Source organism: Python bivittatus, unplaced genomic scaffold (genome assembly GCF_059951505.1).
Source record: "Python bivittatus isolate LINGU-HERP-01145 unplaced genomic scaffold, Pbiv_v1 ctg000020_np1212, whole genome shotgun sequence".
Lineage (NCBI taxonomy): Eukaryota > Metazoa > Chordata > Lepidosauria > Squamata > Pythonidae > Python > Python bivittatus.
The window spans coordinates 43,443,829-43,463,529 of record NW_028277030.1 but is presented as its reverse complement, the minus strand read 5'-3'; the positions used below and the strand labels follow the sequence as shown (position 1 = coordinate 43,463,529).

The window sequence follows — 19,701 nt, the reverse complement described above, 5'->3', positions numbered from 1 at the left end:
TTTGGATGAAGTTAGTCACACCTGAAAAACTCACCTATTACACAGAAAGGTTTCCTTGCAAATCGCAATCTTCCTTGCCATCCGCGGTATCGACAACAGCAGCCAGCAGACCAGATGCGTATGATAAATTCCAAACCAAAGACAACAATCATCACCGATTCCTAGGAGGAGACAAATAAGAAGCAGCTGGTGAAGTCAGCCAAGAGAACAGAAGCAAATTCTTGTCAGTGTTGGCTAATTAATCTCAAGCATCTGAAAAGTAATTGCAGGTGTTAAGAAAAAATTGAAATTAAAAAAAATCATTTTCAATTTTTTTTCACAGAGTGTTTACTTGTAGGAGAAAAATTACCAAAAAAAAAAAAAAATCTCTCTAGGAAGAAAATTAATATATCAGGGAAAAGGCTAAGTTGGAACTCTCTCTCTTAAGTATTTCTGATTCTCATATAAATTATATGACCGAATTATGCATTTCATGCTGGGTTATGCATTTCAATTAGCATGCACCATCATTTCACTGTCCTGTGTGACACTCTTTAATTGAAATTTCAGACTTACCATGTCAACTAGATCGAAAATGGCCCCTAGAACCATAGAATCATTGAGTTGGAAGAGGCCTAAGAGGTCATCAAGTTGAACCCCCTGCACACTACACCATTCCCAACAGATTACTATCCAGCCTTGAAAATCTCCAGTGAAGGGGAAGGAACCACTCCATGTAGTAACCTCTTCCACTGACCGACAGCTCTTACTGTCAGGAAGTTCTTCCTAATGGTCTAATCTGGATCTACATCCTTGAAGTTTCATTCCACTAGTTCTAGATCTAGTTCTATTTGGCTCCTTTTAAACCATATGCTGAAAGTTTGTGATGGGTTGCAATATCCAGATTAAACAGATCAAAGACGCCAGGCATTTCATATCCATACAACACAATAATCGTCTGACTTCCAATAAAGAATGACACCGTGCGGGGTCTGTGTGTAAGAATAGCACCCAGTGCATACTGTCAGCCGTACAAGGTAGACTAGATTAAGAATCAGATGCCACATGGCCAAAATACTTTCATTAGAATGGCTAGAGTAACACAATGTTGCAAGTTTGAATATGCTTCCCCCCCTTTTATCTTCATGTGAATTAGGGGGGTGCCTGCCTTAAGACATTTTCATAAATCTCTATTTTTGTATGGGCTTAAGTCAAGTTTATTTGTTTGTTGCCTTGGTAACGGAACTTCCCTCTCTCTGTCAAGGCCATTCTCTTTACTCTCTACAGTAACAGAGGTTTAAAACTGGATGTGCCCTGTTCGTGCCACATCTAAAAGTAGTTTAGGGAAGATCAATTTAATTTGGGGAAACAGCATTACTGGAAAATGCTTGATTTTCCTCCTACGACATCCTGGCTAGATCCATCATCCTTGTTTTTCTTGTCCAGCTATTTTTTTAAAAAATATAATTTTTATTAAGAATTTTGATTACAATAGTAAAAACTAATACAAACTAAACTTAAAGAGAAGAAAATAGAAAAAAGAACAAAAAGTGCAGGGAAAAAGAAGAGAAAGAAGAAAGAATATAATAAAAAAAAGAAAAGAAATAAAGAAGTGACTTCCAACCTTCATTGCAACAAGTATAAACAAATTTAGTAACTCTTTACTCCCTGTAAGGTTACAAACAGATCTCTTCATCCCGTATCCCATGCCTTATCTATAAGCAAATCCATAAAACATCAACTTTTTAATCCTGGTGTCAGCAAAAAGTCCACAAAGGGTTGCCAGAACTTTGCTAAAAAAAAAAAAAAGTCTTATTTTTAACCTTTATCAAACCAACCAACATTTTTTCCCTTCCTTTTACTGCTAACAATCTTAATCTTTAATTCAATCAAATATTGTAAGATTTGATTTCTATTCAAATCTTCTTTGTCTCATTGCACAGATTGTCAGGGTAGCACATACACTGCATTGTGGCATTCCATGTGCAATGCAACAAAAATAAACAGCCCACAGTCTGTTGTAGCAAACTATACACAGACCTTTACTGTACAATATTTACAAGCAGTCTACAGAACTTACAACTGTTCACCAACCAGTACTCCAATACCCCACAACAAACACCCATGATGCATTGGGCTATATGCCTTGGCTTGTGCTGTGTCATGTACCTGCCACACCCTTCAGGTGTGAGTACTTGGTACCCTGAGCTAGCAGAGCTGATGATGTAGGCAGCTTAGCTGTGCTCTGTCATAGATTTCTTCAAAGGTTTAATTGTAGATCCAATAAGAAAACATTTTCCAGGTCATTCTCTTGGTTTATCATTTGTATTTCCCTTTTAATTTTTAAAGCCTCAGCCAGTTTCTTTTGTATATCCAGCAAGAAGCCCTTTTCCAAATCATTCTCTTGGACTGTCATTTGCAGTTCCACATTCTGTACTTTCTCTGTCTTATCAGATAAAATTTGTTCCACATCTGTCATTCCTCCATTAACATCTTTTAGACCTAGTCTATCCACAGAAGCAGACATCATTATTGACAGTGCTGATATTGTAGTTACTAACTTCAAAGATCTCCTGTAATGTTTCCAATGTTATAATGTTTTGTGTCATTTTGTAAGTCCCAGTATTAACTGACATCAAGAACAGGCGTGGATTTTCTTTTTCATTCTGCTTAGAATCCTTGTCCCCTCTAGTGTCCAGTTTCTAAAATCAAAAAGTAACTTATCTTTGTTAGGGCTTTATAACAGTAGCCAGGATAGCCAAAATAAATTTGTTTCCCACAAGAAGCTATTTATTTTTTATAGTTAATTCCAAAATCTTATAGTAAAAGTCAATATTCCAAATTTATTTGGACCCTTAATCTGTTTATAACTTTCTTAGATCAAAATCTTACTTAGCTTTTTGCTCTATTTCATTTTTTTAAAGTTCTTAAGCTTATAATTTTTGTTATGTTTAGAGTTGAAGATAAAACTCAACCGATGACTTTTCAAACTTGTCATTCTGAGAGTCTCTAATAGCTTTAAGATGGTTAATAGGCAATTTCTGAAAGTGATTAGAAAATGAGGTTTGCAAACTTAGTGTCCTTCTGGGGGAGATGTGGTAAACTGAAGATATCTCTGCAAAAGCGGAGCCAATGACTGCAACAAAGACCAAGGACTGGTGAGTAGACTGGTTCCTTTGAACCTCTCCAGATAAGGAGATGGGAGATTGCCCACATGTGCTCTGGACAGCTGCTCCTCATGAGGAGACTGCAGAACAGCGGTTTTAATTAATATGAATTAATTATACATTTTAATTAATGTGAAAAAGGTAGAAAATATATACCATAGTAAGCTGTGGTATCACCACATTTTATCATACAAACTCCATTTGCTAGTTCATACAATATGTTAAATCATAAACCATGTTCATATATTTTTTAATTTTATTATTTTAATATATAGAAATGAAGAGACAAGAAAAATACAAAGAAAATAAAAACACAAATTATATATAACAAGAAATGTCAGCCCCAGTTTTTAAACACAATATTAAACCTTGAGCACATAGAATAATATTGGTCACTCTTTCCATGACATTGATACAGAGTCAGTTCATAAACAAAGCGTGAATACATGTGATACATATCAATCTAAAACTGTAAATTCAGAGTGGCACTGTTTTTCCATTGTAAAAAAGTTTTTTGCTCACCCCCTAGTCAATAAATCCATAATTTTTTATATTGATGAATTCCAAATTCTGGGAATATCATTAAAATTTACATTCAACTCTTTAAAGCACATAACTTGTCCCAAAAACTTACTAACAAATTCATGAATATCAAACCAAAATGAAACTTCTGTCATATGTATAAGTGTTTCCTCCAACATTATATATTTTCAACAGAGTGAAAATGACTTAACTTTAATTTTCAAACTAGAATGATCCCAAGTATAAATTTATCATGTGAGAAAAGATCAAAATTATCTATACAGACAGTGAAGGATTTGCTCTGTGTCTCCTCAGTAACCTCAGAGCACCTACTTCTGCCTTTGTTCTTTAAGCCTCCTCCTACAGGTGCTAGTAGCCTGTCTTGTATTTCCTTAAATAAATCTCCTTTCTGCTACAGTTTTAAAACCTGCTTCATTAAGCCTTGTTTAGGTTAGAGTTCTGCTCTCAGGAGTGCTCGCTCATATATACGCACAAGCACTTTCCCTCCAACACTTAATAAAGTATCAATCTGTTTAAGATAGCTTAAAGGAATTAATAAGGGGATATTGCTAAGTACCTGTATCAATCTTGAATAATATTCTTCTTTTTTTTTTACAAAGTTTATCCTTCCCTGTAAGATCATTAGAATTTTAAATCATCTATTTACATAGTACTTATATCAATACTAATCTGGGATAAACAGATTGATATATTTACATCTATAAACAGAATATTTCTCTGGAATATTGCAAGGTCTTATTCCAAGATATTCAAAAAGCTTCAAACACCAAGTAAACCTTTTTTTTTTTACTAGCTTCCATAAGTGCATTAGAGCCTATAGGAAGCACATGAATCATCCAGGTGTTTTGTAGCCCTCAGCTACTTTTTTAGAAGTTAGAGGGTTAAGAACTGGTGCTTTAAGCCTTATACAAAGTTAAAGCAGGTATTCTCAAACTCTGACTTAGGACCCCAGGGGATTGTGAGCAAATATGAAGGAGGATCACAAATTTCTGAGTGACCAGAAGATCTGAAATGCAAATGAGCAGGGAGCAGAATATCTCCAGAGCTCTGACTTTTCCAGAAAGCAGGACCCTGGTTCAGAGCCAGTGGGAAGGAAAGGGTGATGCTGAACAACCTGCTTTCACTTGTTCTGGAGATTGTATTTAGGATGAGAAACTATCACAATGGCTAGCTCCCCTGACACGCTAATCTCAAAGCAAATCACTACAAGAGGGGGCTTGGCAGGTGGTGTCAGTGCAGCCAAGGTGTGAAATCAACACTTCCAGCTCTGGGTAGCCAAAATAGTTAACAGGGGCAGGCAGGGAGTGCTCTATCTACACAACTCTGACTCTTGGTGAAGGCAAGAGGGAAGGAGATGCAGCTCACATGGTGGATGGGTGATAGGGAAGAGGGGTGAAGGCCTGGAGTGTCTCCTCTGAGTCAGGAAGAGTGTGTGGCACCAAACTCACCACTTTGGGTGGCTTCTTGTAAAAATGGCATGCTGGCTTGACACTCTGACTTCCATCAATATAATTTTATGAGGGAGCAAGGGATGTCATACTAATTAATCTATTATTTTAGAGGATCTCAGCACCACAAAGCTTAAGACTTTCATTTAATACTTAAAAGCCCCAAATCCTTGGTGTGGGAATCCCTTGAGCTGAGAGAAACTGTGGACTCCTATACTTAACTGTATTGTGCCTAGGTTGGATTTGTTTAGCTGATTGCATGAATCTTGTTTTGATGAGTGATTGGGCTGATGGAATTTCACAGTGATTCAAACTTCTTTTATGCTAAAGTAGGGTTATGTTAGCAAAACTCACAACTGCAAGGTTAAGAACAAGGATATTTTCTGGCTATAACTATTGACTTGCCTTTGCTAGAGCATTAACATTTGCTACCAAGATGGATAATATATTTGATTAAGTCATAATGTAATGATTTATTTTGGTTTAGTATGAAATGTGAGCCCAGCCACTGTAATATTTAAACCATGATTTATGGCTCATCACAATGTGGGAACCTAACTATTCTGGATGATTTAACAAACCACAGTGAAAACAAACCACACCCTACTGCAGTGGATGAAGAAAATCAGCTTTCTAAATCCAACACCACTTAAATGAGTACCTGACTGAAACAGAGCCCTTTCATGGGAGCCATGAAGTGTGTGTGTGTGTGTGTGTGTGTGTGTGTGTGTGTGTATGTATATATATGTGTGTGTGTGTGTGTGTATGTATATGTATGTGTGTGTGTATGTATGTATGTGTGTGTATATATATATATACAGTGGTACCTCGGTTCACGAACTTAATTCGTTCCGTGACTCTGGTCGCGAACCGAATTGGTCGTGAACCGAATCACATTTTCCCATAAGGTTCAATGTAAATACGGTTATTCCGTTCTGACCCCTCCGAATTTGGTCGCCAACCGATTTTTGATCGTGTCCCGAATCAAATTTCCCCATAAGGTTCAATGTAATTATGGTTAATCCGTTCTGAACCATTTTTTTTTTTTAAAACCGCAAAAATATGACACAAAGTACAGCATGAAGAGAGAGAAAGCTAACCTTGCTCGACGCGACTTCTGGCGTGGAGGACAGGAAGGTGGGTGGGGAGGCGGATATTGCTTGGAGGGAGAGTCCCCCTCCCTACAGGAAGCCGCGACCACGTGTCACAGGAGGGAAAATGGCCGCGGATTCTGTTCATAACCCAATCCAGCGTTTGCGAACAGAAGCAAAATTTTGCGAACGGAGCTGTTCGTGAACAGAAGCGTTCGTGAACCGAGGTACCACTGTATGTATGTATGTATGTATATATATGAAGTAAAATTTAACACAAACTTTCAGATGGTGGCAGCAAGCTGGTAATATAACAATAGGTCTATAGAAATCCAGTCTCAAGTCTCCCATTTCACATGGAGCTTGACCCTTCTGTTAAAGCCAGACAACCTGCAGTAGTTTCACCACAGAATTAAATTTGATTTGATACTGAGCAGTCATTGCTTATAATATGAACATATTTTCTCTTCTGTTGTACAGACTTTGCAAGCTTTTTTGTGCTTCAAAGCCTAGTATTATCTATTTGATCAGACAACAGAAGAAATTAGTGTAGGGCTGACCCTAAAATTAAACAGAATAATGAGGCTGCCTTAGGCAGCAAATTTGGGTATAATTAAAGAGCAGTAAATTATTATTTGTTATATTTTTATCATCAGATGGGGACACAATTTGGATTTTCTGCCTTGGGAATCAGAATTTCTTGGACTGTTTCAAAATTAGTTGGATGAATTTAAGCATCACGCTCTTTGTGATGAGAGAATGTGATTCTGGATAAAATCTGTGGCTGGGTTTCCATATTATGCAGCTAAACCATAAAATGAATTGTTTGGTTTTGGCTTAGTGCATTGTGTGAATCAAGCCATTGCTGCTTGTGAATCGTGTTTTATGGCTTGGTGTCTTGGGTCAACCTAACCACTATGGACACATTTAACAAATCATGATTAGAACAAACCATAACAGTTCAGTGTTTCAATCCTGCTGGAGGGCCCATTTACATTGTTGTTGCAATTCACATATAACATATTAGGTTCCAGAAAAGCCTGCTGGAAATCCAAAGTCAGAGGTACCTAAATGTTATACCAGAGTGACAACTGCCTCACATATAAAACACGCAACTGGTTCTCCTGCCCATCCTTCTGATGCTTTTTCCTCTATCATCTCTTTGCACCTATGAGCTGCTTTGACCACTAGAGCAAATGGCAAGAGAGAAAGAAAGAGAAGGGTCTTCATACATTGTCCCTGTGTCTGTTTCTCACACGCTTAGGGAACTAAGTCCCTGTATTTAAGAGACAAAAGAGAATTTCTGGTTTGTCCCCCTTCAAGATGTAGAAATACATCTAACTTTTATTTCAAATGTTATGAATGTCTGCTGGCATTCATTGACAGATGCCTAAGCTCAAGCTTTAATCCAAGACAACTATATCATAACCATTTAGCTTGCTTAAAAATGGGACCTGCTGCTACTTAATTAGTTGGTATTCTTTAAACACTTTGCTTTGAAGTGCACCCTTTAATAAGGGGTTCCTGCTGAATTAAAATTTCCAGCACCCCACTTTTCTGACAAGGTTTTCTTTTTCTTTTTTCTTTGGTCAATTGCAGCTTCTGTGTGCTGTCTAAAGAAGAATTTTGGAATTTGTAGCACTATAGTCTTCACTCACAGATCTCTGCTCAGGGAAGAAATATAGATGAAGAATAATTTTCTATAGGAAATGTGAAGGTGATTAGTAAGTTCACTGACAGGATCAACCTGCAAAATGTACTAGAGATGGATAACTCACTGAGAGAGAAGACTCCCCAAACTCACTTGCTCTTTTTTTCCCTTCTCTTGTCAAACATGGTATCCAATCCTGAGATGAACAGAATAGTTTGTATCAATGCACATTTACACATAGAAAACTGAAGTGGAAAAGGAAAGAAAAAAAGGATTTACATGGGAGCAACTGGTACCTCTAACTACAATGCCATTGATCATCAAAATCACACGGCTTCCCTAGAATCACCTACTTTCTCAGAAAAAAACAGGAGTCTAGTTGTGAAGCACCTTTTCTGACTTACAAGTTTTATTAAAAGGCATAAGCCTTCATGAGACAATGTCTACTTGTCTCACTATTTCAGAAGTGTTTACTGCTTGCATAGATACAGCAGCTATTGCTCTGTACTTTTTGATATTTGAAGTGGCTCCAATACAGATCTTGCCTCAATGTATGGTATGGAAACTTAAATATTATGGCCCTTGCTAAGGTTACCATATTTGGGCTACAAAAATCCAGGTGACCGCTAGATGACAGCAAAGAAAGAAAGAAAATACTAACCCTTTGCTGCCATCTAAAGATCATCTGCACTTTTTTTTTTTTTTAAACTATCTTTGGGTAGTGTTTTAGGAACCATAGATTCCCCCTTGAAAATCATAGGTATAACTGCCCAGTTCTTGAGGCTCCATCTTTCCAATGTCAAGAAACTCCAGTTCAGGAAAATCTGAAAACGGAACTTGTGCTTCAGGTGCTTGTGCTTTTCTGGTATCTTTATTGGCTGCACACTCTAAAAGGAAAGCATCTGAATGGGTGTGTCAAACCACAGGAAGTTGGGCCAGATAATTAGGTCCCCAAAGTGCCTACTCTAGAACCCCACCTTGCTGAGACCAGTGACAGTTACTATAAAAATATTGCATAGTTAGCTAGCTGCTTAAAAGTAGGCTCTGAACCAGTCAGATGTTCCCTTTGGTAGTATACAAACAATGGATGGAGAGGTGAGAGGTAGGGCTTCCTACTGCTCCAGGAATGGGGAATGCATGACTGCATTGGCTGCATGAACCCAAAACAGAGCCTCTCACTGGTTTAGCTACTATATGCTACTGACACTTTGAAAAATACTTTTCTTTAAAATGGTGTAAGTGACAATATTGTTATTGCTGCTAAACAAGCCCTAGAATGGTCTGGGCCATTGGAAGAAGCCCAGAGGGAGGAAGCCACTAGAAGTTACCTTGCCTGGACCTCCTTAAAACAAGGGTGATGTTCTAGATGAGACCCTCAACAGTGGTTGCTCTAGATTTATTTTCCTATGATAAGGGAGGAGAGCAAACAGTACAGTACAGTACGTTGCTAAACTTGATTCGGTGCAGCATTTTAGCTGAACTTTAGCCCTGCTCAGATAAAAACAGCTGATTTCCACTTAAGCCTGTGTTTGTGGGTCTTATCAATGCCTCTACCTGTTTCAAAAACATTCTGAATTTCTTTTTATTTGAACACTGTTATATGTTCAGGGATGATTTAGGGGCAGGCAGGACACAGACCAATTCCCATTGGGAAAAATGTATTCTCATGATAAAAAGATAAAAACCAAAGTTGATTTTATATAAGGCAATTACTGTTGTATCTTTCTTCTCTCTTACTCCACTGCTTTGCATTATCCACTATACTCTAATCACTATGATTTTATTTGAAGTTTCACATTCTTAATTGTAATCTATTATTATAACCCTTTGTTCTACATCTCACAGTCTGCTTTCTATTTGTCGATCCTATACTTCTACTTTTGCTCTTACCCTTTTATTCTCTCTATATATTTTTTTTATATCTAGGCCTACTTACAGTTATGCTTTAGCTAAGAATCCTCATATTCTCCCCATCTGACAACTTATTATTTTAACAGGTTATTTAGTCTTTATAGCCATTTCAAAGTTACTATAATACTCTATTCTCTTTGCCCCTTCCCATCTCATTCCTTGTTTGCTGATTTTAGTCTAATGCACAGCAGTTGTCTTCCCCTTGCTGATTCCATTTCTGAAGCCTGGCAAAGACCTACTGTCAGGATGGTTGGATTACAACTGCTGCTCGGACCTCCTGACTTTTTTGGGGGTTTTCTATTACCCCCGATGATACAGCTGTTTTTATCTCCTTTGTGTAGTGTTGTTGCTGCAGTGCCATCCTCCCCTGGCTTCCTGATTTCCTTTTGAGGTCCTGTGGGAGCTCCCTTCCATCTGCCAGTGCTGCTTCCTTTCTGAGATTTGTCTTCCCTGCTGATGCTCTGCTAGGACTGTCTCCCACAGCTGCTATCTGACTGCCAAAGCTCCTTAACAGGATGGGCAATTACTCCTCCAATTAAGCACAGACAGGAACTCTTCTGTAGAAGAGTGTGTTCTAGACCTGGGCCCCTGTGACAACCTGTTCCAAGTTCCTCCTGCCTCCTTGCTCTGTGTTTGGACTTTCAGCTTGACTTTTACCCACTTCTGCCCAATTCTCTGGTCTCTGACCTATTGACTAGCTTGGACTCCTCTTGGCAATCCTGTCTCCAACCTCTTCAAGCTAGCAGTCTGCAGTGCTGGCATAATTTACAAGGCAAGCAAAACTCTCTTTGAACTCTGCAAGCCTTTGACTAAATTACTGGCTTTTAGCTCTGTCTCAGCTGCTGGTGGAACATAATAAAAGCTGTCAGAACTGTTACGCCATTTATTTTGTTTGCATCAATTTAAGGTTTGCATGGCACACCAGTTCAAACTCCCTGGAACTTTTAGGCCACAATCTGGCACTGCCCTGCTTACCACAGCTAGACAATCCTGTGCTGGCTTCAAACAGCATTTCAGGGCTGTTCTTATGCTTCTAGGACTGGGATGTTGGCTTTTAATGATGCCACTCCCTCCAGGTTCCTCCCCATTGTCCTGGAGACCTTTGTCCTTCTTCTACAGTCAGCACACCCATACCATACCAACTTTCTCTTCTTTGCTGAAAGAGAGTGTCACCACAAGGAAACTAGTAAGCCCCCTTTTAGAGACCCTGTTCCTCTTTACTAGCTAGCTGGAGCAATATCAAGGCGCAGCTGCGGAGATGGATAAAGGTGATTCCTTTCCCTGCACCCCTCTTCTAATGATGGGTTGGAAAACTGGCTTTATGTTTGTGTTTTTATTTTAAAGTATTGATAGTGCTCTGAGCCATCACAATAGGATATGTTAGAAATTTAAATAATAGCCAAGGTAAGAGTATGAAAAACAACTTCCAAGATATTATCATTACTTTAAACTGGCTTGAAATGATTAAAAGTTCATGAGATAACTACAGCAGACAAAATACTTGAAAAAAGCTTATTAAGCACTTTGTCAGAGAAACAGGGTAAGATGTATATATTATTTGGCAGGTAAAAATATTTCCCTGTCCAGAATAAAGCTGCTCTGTTTCAGCTTATTTCAGCTGTTTCATTTGCTAGACATTCAGAATGGAGATTATCATACCAGATAAGTGAGGAAGCATTAGAAATAAAGAATTTTTGGCAAAGAAAGTGATCACCCACTTTTTCTTCCCACAAATCATTCATATTTATAGTCCATAAAAAAACACACACCCTATTTTCTATCAAGCTAACTGAAGGCAGCACCACTGACTGTATAATCTGCCTTTTGTTAACAGAATGTAGGAGTTTATTTATTGCATCAACTCATGCATTGTGTTAAGCTTAACCACCATAATAAGCAGGTGATAATGTACCCAGAACATATTAAGCTATCAGTATCCTTCCCCCCCCCCCCCCCGCAAAACCAGAATGGCTGGGTTCACCTAACTTGCTAAGCTAAAACTAAAGAAATCACAGGGTCCTTCCAAAGCATGTGCTTGAGTGTGGAAGAAATGCTTGGGTGCAGAACAAAGACATCGTTTGAATTGGTCCCATGAAACTTTCTCCAGTGTCCACCCGGAGAATTCCAATTCATGATTGATTCGCTAATATTGAAAGGAGCAGATCAGGCTGTTTCTTGCAGCTCTGCAAGTGTATCCAAGGTATGTAAAATTTACAATGGATGATTATGTCCAATAAATTTCACCAATTCTAGAAAACATGAATCCATGAATGCAGTTATCAACAGAAGGCATTCTTTTTAATCTAGTGAACTCAGTGATCTTACTGAACTTCAGGAGATTCAAAACATAATGACTGTGTAGCTCAGACTGACAGACACCAGATAACTGATTTTCCCCTAAGTCAACAGAAGGGTTTTGCTTTTGATATGTTGTGGATTCTGTCGGTGGCTCTTTCTTTCCTAAAATGTGGTAGCGTATTGGCGATGAGGTTTTATAAAATGTTCAGTTGCTTGAAGAAACTCACAGGTTTTGCCTTTTCAAGTGAGAAGAGTTATATTCACAATCGATATGGAATCAAGAAAATTTATATTAATTTAACATTCAAGAGTTTTAAAACAATCCAACAGTTTTTTTTTTAAATTATATAGTTACAAGCATCTTTGTGCAATCTATAATCTGTATAACTGTTGAGAATTTCAGGGTTCATGGCTTGCCACCAAGAAAATACATACTGAATAAATATATGAACATCACAGAGAAAATGAGCATGCAAGTCAGATGCTCTTGTTTTAAGGAAGCTTGGCTACAGAGCTCTTTTTTCAGTCTGTTTGTATCACCAAAACAAAAAAAACAAAAAAACAGGGTTTGATTTTACAATATTTATATTTATGTTTGGTTTTTAAAATGCATTCATAATTTGACAAGATATTGTGAATACAAAAACCAAGCCACACTTTGACAAGAGAGAGGAAAAACAAACAAAAACCAAAGTACATGGCCATGCAACTTGTAAGCAACAATGTGTGAGAGAACTATGATGTGGCTTGTTTTCTTACTGTGTTGTTTGTACCTAACCTAACCATTATGATTTGTAAACCATAAGTTACATACGTACATACATACGTTAGTAGAACATATGATTCCAGCTGAGTTCTAAGAAGAAAATTAATATCTTTTTTAGTACTAAAAAATCCCCCCTTCTTGAAAGTTAAATTATTAATGTTCATTTAAAATGGAAAGCTAACTTTTGCAAATGAACATTCACATTTATGTAGTGATATTCAGAATTTTTAAACAATTGTTTAAGATCTTAAATTAATTGGGGCTGCTGCTGTCCTATTCTATGGGCTGGGCTTATTAATTTTATTCTTTCATTGTAATTGTTTCTTTTATGGTTTTATTATTTTTTTAATTACTGTGAGCTGCCAAGAGTTGTAATGGGGATTGGCATAATAATAGTATAAAATAAAAAATAAATTACTATTGCTATTTACCCGCAAGTGGCTGTTTATTTCAAACAATATCTTCAGGAAAATTAATCAAGTGGGGGCCTACTTTTCCCTTGGAGACAGTAACTTGGATTGAGAATGTATTCAGGTTTTTGTTTTTCTTTAAAATAAAAATGTCAGTTTTAATCATTCATTTAATGTGGGATTAACATCATATATAGGCTTAGCTCACCTATCATGTTATTCCATGTTTGTTTTAACCATAATTTGTTGAACTAGCCAGAGTAGACTAGTTCACACATAATACCTTAGCATAAATGATAGTTCACGCATCACAATGGCTGGGTCCAAACATTGAACTAATCAAACCACTTGATGGCTTAGCAGAAAGTATTAAAGTTTATTACACTTGTAGGCTAAGGACCTAGTTTGGACATAGCTGTAGGTAGTTACTAACTTTAGATTAATGTGAAGGCTTTTTCCACAATGGTAGGGGCGGGGGTGTTCTATATATGCATTTGAAGATGAGCAGATCCATCAACTAGTTGATGGTGAAAGTATTTATTTATTTAAACAATTTATATGGACCCCCATCTTGTAAATGTGATTCTGCACATTTACAACAGCAACAACACCCCAAAATAGTTAAAAATAATTATAACAAACAATGTGCCTGAAGTCCAAATAATCCATTCCATCTTGCAAATCAATAGCAGGTAGACAAACCAACTGAGTTCACCTAACATCCCAGTCCTGGTGCTTGAGGGAAAAGCGATGTCTTTAAAGCCTATGGAAGATGAAAAAAATTGGGCCCATCTGGATCCCAGGGAGTGGGGGAGATGCTGTTCCATAGGGTAAGCACCACAACAGAGAAGGTATGTCTCCTGGCCCTGTTACTGCATCCCCATCCTGTTGGATATGGTGTGGTGAACAGAAACAACTGGGGACAGGCATGCCTGCAAATAACCTGGCCCTGTGCCATGTAGGGTTTTATAGGTGATAACCAGCATAAAGAATGCTGATTTATATGCAGAATAGAGTTTCGGTATGCCATTTGATTGCCCTCTGGCTGAAGAAATGATAAAACTTGAGATCCATATGTGAACATTTATGCTTGTACAAGTTTTCCTTTGAATTAATTTGTTAGAAACACAGAGTTAATTTGTATGATCAAGCCTAGCTCTGTTCATTCTCATCATATCATGGTAATTAAAGCAATCATTGCAAAGCTACAAATCAAATTATTTTAATTCGTGCTTGGCTATGTCAGAACAGCCAGGTATCAAGAAATATTTAAAAAATCTATTTCATATATTCTAATTTTATTATTTCTAGAAATTTCAACAATGGCATCAAGGTAATACCATGGCTGTTGTATGCTGCCCAGAGTCACTTTTTGTGAGCTGGGCGGCCATATAAAAGTGATATATAAATAGATAAATAAAAATAAATGGCTGAAAACTTGGATTTAAAGTGCAGTTGGTCAAGTAAAATTTCAGTTTACTTTGGAATACCAGATAGCTAGGATTAGCTCTTCCATTTGAGGGGAATTAGCAGCAAGAAATGGAAGTGCAAGAAGTGAGAACCAGCTGTTGGAGGACAGCTGTTTAAGGGCTGGACAGCTTATTCCGCATGCCCTCTATTATAGCAGAGGCCATTATTTTGTTGCCATTGTTGAACTTAGTTCTAGTACATAGAACGGGAAGAAACTGTAGTGATGTCATCCACTGTCTTAAGACGTTAAAACAAAACAAAAATGTGCTTTGAGCAGCAAATCAGACATGCCTTTAACATCATTTCCTAATTAATTAATGCATTAACTTTTATATCCAGGCAGCAGCATCTATTTAAATTATTATATTAATATAATGCAATCCTTTGGATGAAGTAAAGGATGTTCTCTCTCTCTCTCTTTTTAGGCAGGCAACAGATTTTGAAAAATGTTTACATTTATTTAAATTGAATGATATGGCCATCCATCTCACAAATGAATATTTTTATATTTAAAAACTTACACCCTTCATCTTAGAAGAGGGATTCCTTCTTCTCTCATACAAGTTTGCTGTGAAGCAGGAGCATATTTAAAATGAGCGGTTCTTTCTTGACAGGTAGTGTTTTATTCATATGCAAATAAATGTAGATTTAATTACATAATCTGTTAAGCTTCATAATAGCAACAGCTCTAGTGCACATGTCATAATCTTTCTCTCTATATAAAGTAGGATATGAACAACTATGGACAGAATGTCACTTAGGGAGGTTAAAAAATGGACGTGATCCACTTCATCTGGTAAAAGTAAGCACTTGCAAAAGACTTGAACTTAGCGCTACATAAAATATCAAATAACAGAAAAATAGAAAATGTTTACCAACATAAGAAAATCTTGTCATATGGAACTATACCCTGGAAATTCTTATTTCCATTAATTAAATTAAATTAAATTAAATTAAATTAAATTAAATTAAATAAGAGATTGTGCATATGCATACACTTCAAGAAAACAAGGCTTTATGATATTAAATAGGGTTTCTTAGGTGGCAAGGAAATGTTATTTATTGCAAGAGTTACTGTCTTTCAAACATCTCAGAGTAGGGGGTTTTAGGGGTAGGACATGGCACTGCTGTCCAACTTAGTGACTTTGCTGTAGAATGTAACGAGATCAATGCTAAGAAATATATATGTGTTGCCCTGTATAACATAGGATATGTTTGGACAAAGTGCTAAGCCCTGATATACCTTTTTAGCCTGTGAATTAAGGTGTTGTGCAGATGCTTCTTTATGGATAATGAAACTTAGAAAACCTTGCAAAGAAATAACCAATGATGGTTGATTTAACATAATGTATCATGACAAGTGCCTACCTGGTGATCCCAGAGTTATGGCTTACAAGTGATTGGGGTCTTACCAAGTGTGGGAGGCAGGGAAGAACCATGAGGAGTTCAGTTGGTCCCAGATGAGGCAACACAGCCCAGCCCAGAGGTGGGGGCCATAGGAAGGAAACATTTCAAAATGACTTTACCTGGGAACTTACTTTTACACCTTTCAAGATTATGTTTTTATCTTACTAGCATTAAAGATACCTTTCTGAAATCCATGTGGTTCTTGCTGCTGGAATTTGCCAGTAATGTGCAGCTTGACACCAAACAGGTATTACAGAAAGGATTATGCACATAATACTGCCACACAGAGGGATGGTATATTGCATTAACTGGCACACAAATATGATCTGCCCAACAATTACAAATGTTTTCCTTTGCTCTGCTCCAACCCACCTGAGGAGTCAGAGTTCTTGAAGCTACAGTCTATTGGACTCTATCCAATGAAGACACGAAGTAGGACAAGCATAAAGTTGCCTCAATTTGGTGTAAGTAGCAAAGCACGTTGTGAGACTTGCTCTAAAGAGCTTCTCAATATTTGGGATGCCATTATCTGCAGGGGGAGGAAAAGAATCCAGAATCTTCTGCTGCCATTTCCAGGAATTCTATTGCATTCACTGCTGATCCTGCCTGGAGTAATCATTCACTGTTCACTCACACATCAATGCTGCCTCTGTTTATAGGATTGCCATGTCAATTTAATGATGTGACCAATGGTTTTGCTAGGATCACATGATGAACTGGGATGCCATGCATAAAACTGGGAATTGTGGCCATAATGTTTGCTAGTGTGCCATAAATAGCAGGGAATTAATGAAAGCTCTTTGTCCCCCTGATCATCTACAGGACAATTCTGGTTTTAATAAACTAACAGTGGGTTGCCAATCTTGGCTTTGTGTGTCATGCCAATATGCCTTTATTATCAAACAGTTGCATGAGAAAGAGAATTAGGAACTGGGGAGATTAATATTGCAATACTAAGCTGTTATATGGAATGACAGATTTTGTTTTCCTGCAATATATGAACCTATTCATTCTAAAATATTTCTTATGGCTTAGTGTAATGTATGAAGCCAGTGCAACTGATCTTTTTAATGAGGCACTGTTAAAAGAAACCATGACTGAATGCAATTTATATGAACCCAGCCAAAATCTCAAAGCTGAGGATGCTGCATAATGGTTCCAGGACAGGGGTGTGTAACTTGTGCTGCCTTCCAAAGTATTTATTTAGAAATTACTACAAAATTGTAATCTTTAATATGACAGAAAGAGGAAACCATTAAATATATGTAAGTAATCCTATCAATTGTATTAAGTAATTTATATTAATATTAATTAAAACTGAATTTCAATCAAACCAAATTAAAGTTTTTATTTGCTTGCCCACTTCTGTGGCCTGACCTGGCATAGTCATTGGATCAAATACAGTACATGTTCGCCCCTGCTCTGGGACAGATCTGCTTCTGAATCTGAGGTACCACAAAATGTGGAATGGAAAATTTTCAGCTTGATTGTGTGCTCATATTCAGTACTGCTTTATTTTCTCTCCTGATTTACCTTTGCTTTTCTGTTCACAAGTTCTGATTCAACTGAAGTTGTCCTGAGATAATTCCAATAATCAAATTGCATGCTTAAGACAGAATTAACACCTACTGATTTCAGAAAACAGTACGATATTTCTAAAGCTCCTGTAGTTCTTTTACATATGAATAAATCATAGCTGCTCTGTTAAAGAAAGCTCTAGGACTGCGCGTATTAACATGCAGAGAGAGAGTTCTTAATTTTGATGGCAAGTAATGTGATAATTGCCATTAGAGAAGTGGACCAAAATCTAAGAGAACAGATGCATTTAAGAATATATTTAATTATCTCACTGAAACCAATGCAACTTTAAAGTGCTAACTTTAGCTACGCTATGCTCTTTATGCTTGATTTTCTTTGTGAGTTTTGTTTTGGGTTTTTTTTGGTATACTCAGACTATTCAAATGGATTAAATTGTCTTGCTTCTCTGATGGGTTTAGCAATAAGCAGTTTCCTTTAGTAAGACATTAAAATTATTAAAATTGTTGGTGCTGTAGTTTCCTCATTAATTAACAGTACTAATCATTAAAACTCCATGTTAACCTAACCTTAGCTTAATTTGCAGAGTACATACTGGGCCATCAGGTCCTCCTAGTTCTTGCCTGTTACTCTGCAAAAAGAGAAGGTATTTGGAGAAAAGATAAAAAATGTCAAAACAGACTCATATTTTCTAATCTCAAATGGAACAAGGTTAATTAGCTATACAAAAATAAGCATTTGAAAAGATTAAAGCAAACAATATTATTTTGTTTAACACACAACTTTTTCTTTTTACACCCTGTGTGTAAGTTCAGATCTGTACATGTTCAATGGGACCAGTGAAAGCCAACTTCTCTGGTTCTGCATCCTCCAGCAGCAAACCTGTCCTGCACATGACCCTCCATAAGCAGAATGGCCCAGGCAATGAGCGGGGTATTGGAAGAGTGGTGGTGAAGGGGGAATCACTCTCAGTACAGTCTTGATTTTTGCAAACTTAGGTCACTGTTTTAGAAGGAAAAGAAAATGTTGTCAGAGCTCATGATAGCAGGATCAGTTCTGGAATCCTTCAGAGTCAATTGTTGGAAGGCACCGGGCAGATATTGTAATTTTCATTATGTTCAGAATACTGTATGAGCATGAGGCACACATCCCACAAGGGCAGGGGGGAGAAGGCCATGTGATTGATCAGATTTATATACTGTTTTTTGTTTTTGTTTCCTCCTCCCTCTAGTTTCCCCTTTGGGTCCAACTTTTTCCTGACCATTTCCACGTTTTGTGTGTAGCCCTGGGCATGCCACACAATTTTGAATGCAGCCCAAAAAAGGGTGCCCACGTACTCTAAAAAATCTTGAGAAATCACTCATGTTGCTAATGTAATGCTCACCTTCATGTTTCTCCCCTGCACTTCCTTTCTAAGGCTGTATTACAGTGCATGGTTATTTGGAAACATCACGACATTTTCTTCTGAGTAAGCATACACAGATTCATTTATGCCCCTCCACCTCCCTCCATTCTCTCTCTCTCTCTACCCCTCTCTCTCTGCCACATACAAACACACACACAGACATATTTACAAATGCTTTGGAGAGTGATTCCCTGAAATTTGGGGAAAATGAAATAAGGAAAAGGGTAGGAGAAAGGCTAGAAGCAAAAAGGGGAAGAAAAGTTGTCAGAATGGAAAGGAATCAAAGCCACATCTTTATCATCACACAGGAATTCAAGGATATATGAAACATAAAATATGTTTTTTAAAACAACTGAACATTAAATTGTCATAGGAAATGAGCCAGAATAGGCAAAAAATGAAGGTAGGGTGGAGAGATATAGTCTATTTTCTTAACCTTCTAAATAATGTTGCTGCTGCCAAGAGGTTAAGGAGGACATGTACACCAACGCTTGAGGGAAGTTGTTTTGGCTAGTATCTTTCATTTGTAGTGTGGTAAATGCATCTGTCTGTGTCTAATATATATCTTTAGTCATCAGCTAATGGATCCTCCTCAAGAGGTTAGGAAAGATTGGCTGAG

General features: G+C 37.4%; 1 protein-coding gene across 1 annotated transcript in view; it reads right to left on the bottom strand.

The window, feature by feature from the left end:
* Window positions 1–19,701, bottom strand: part of KCNQ5 (potassium voltage-gated channel subfamily Q member 5) — a 352,113-nt gene that overhangs the window by 78,749 nt on the left and 253,663 nt on the right. The window contains exon 3 of the mRNA XM_088150699.1: window positions 35–161. Coding sequence (XP_088006825.1) covers window positions 35–161 — 127 coding nt within the window. The remainder of the gene's footprint in view (window positions 1–34; window positions 162–19,701) is intronic.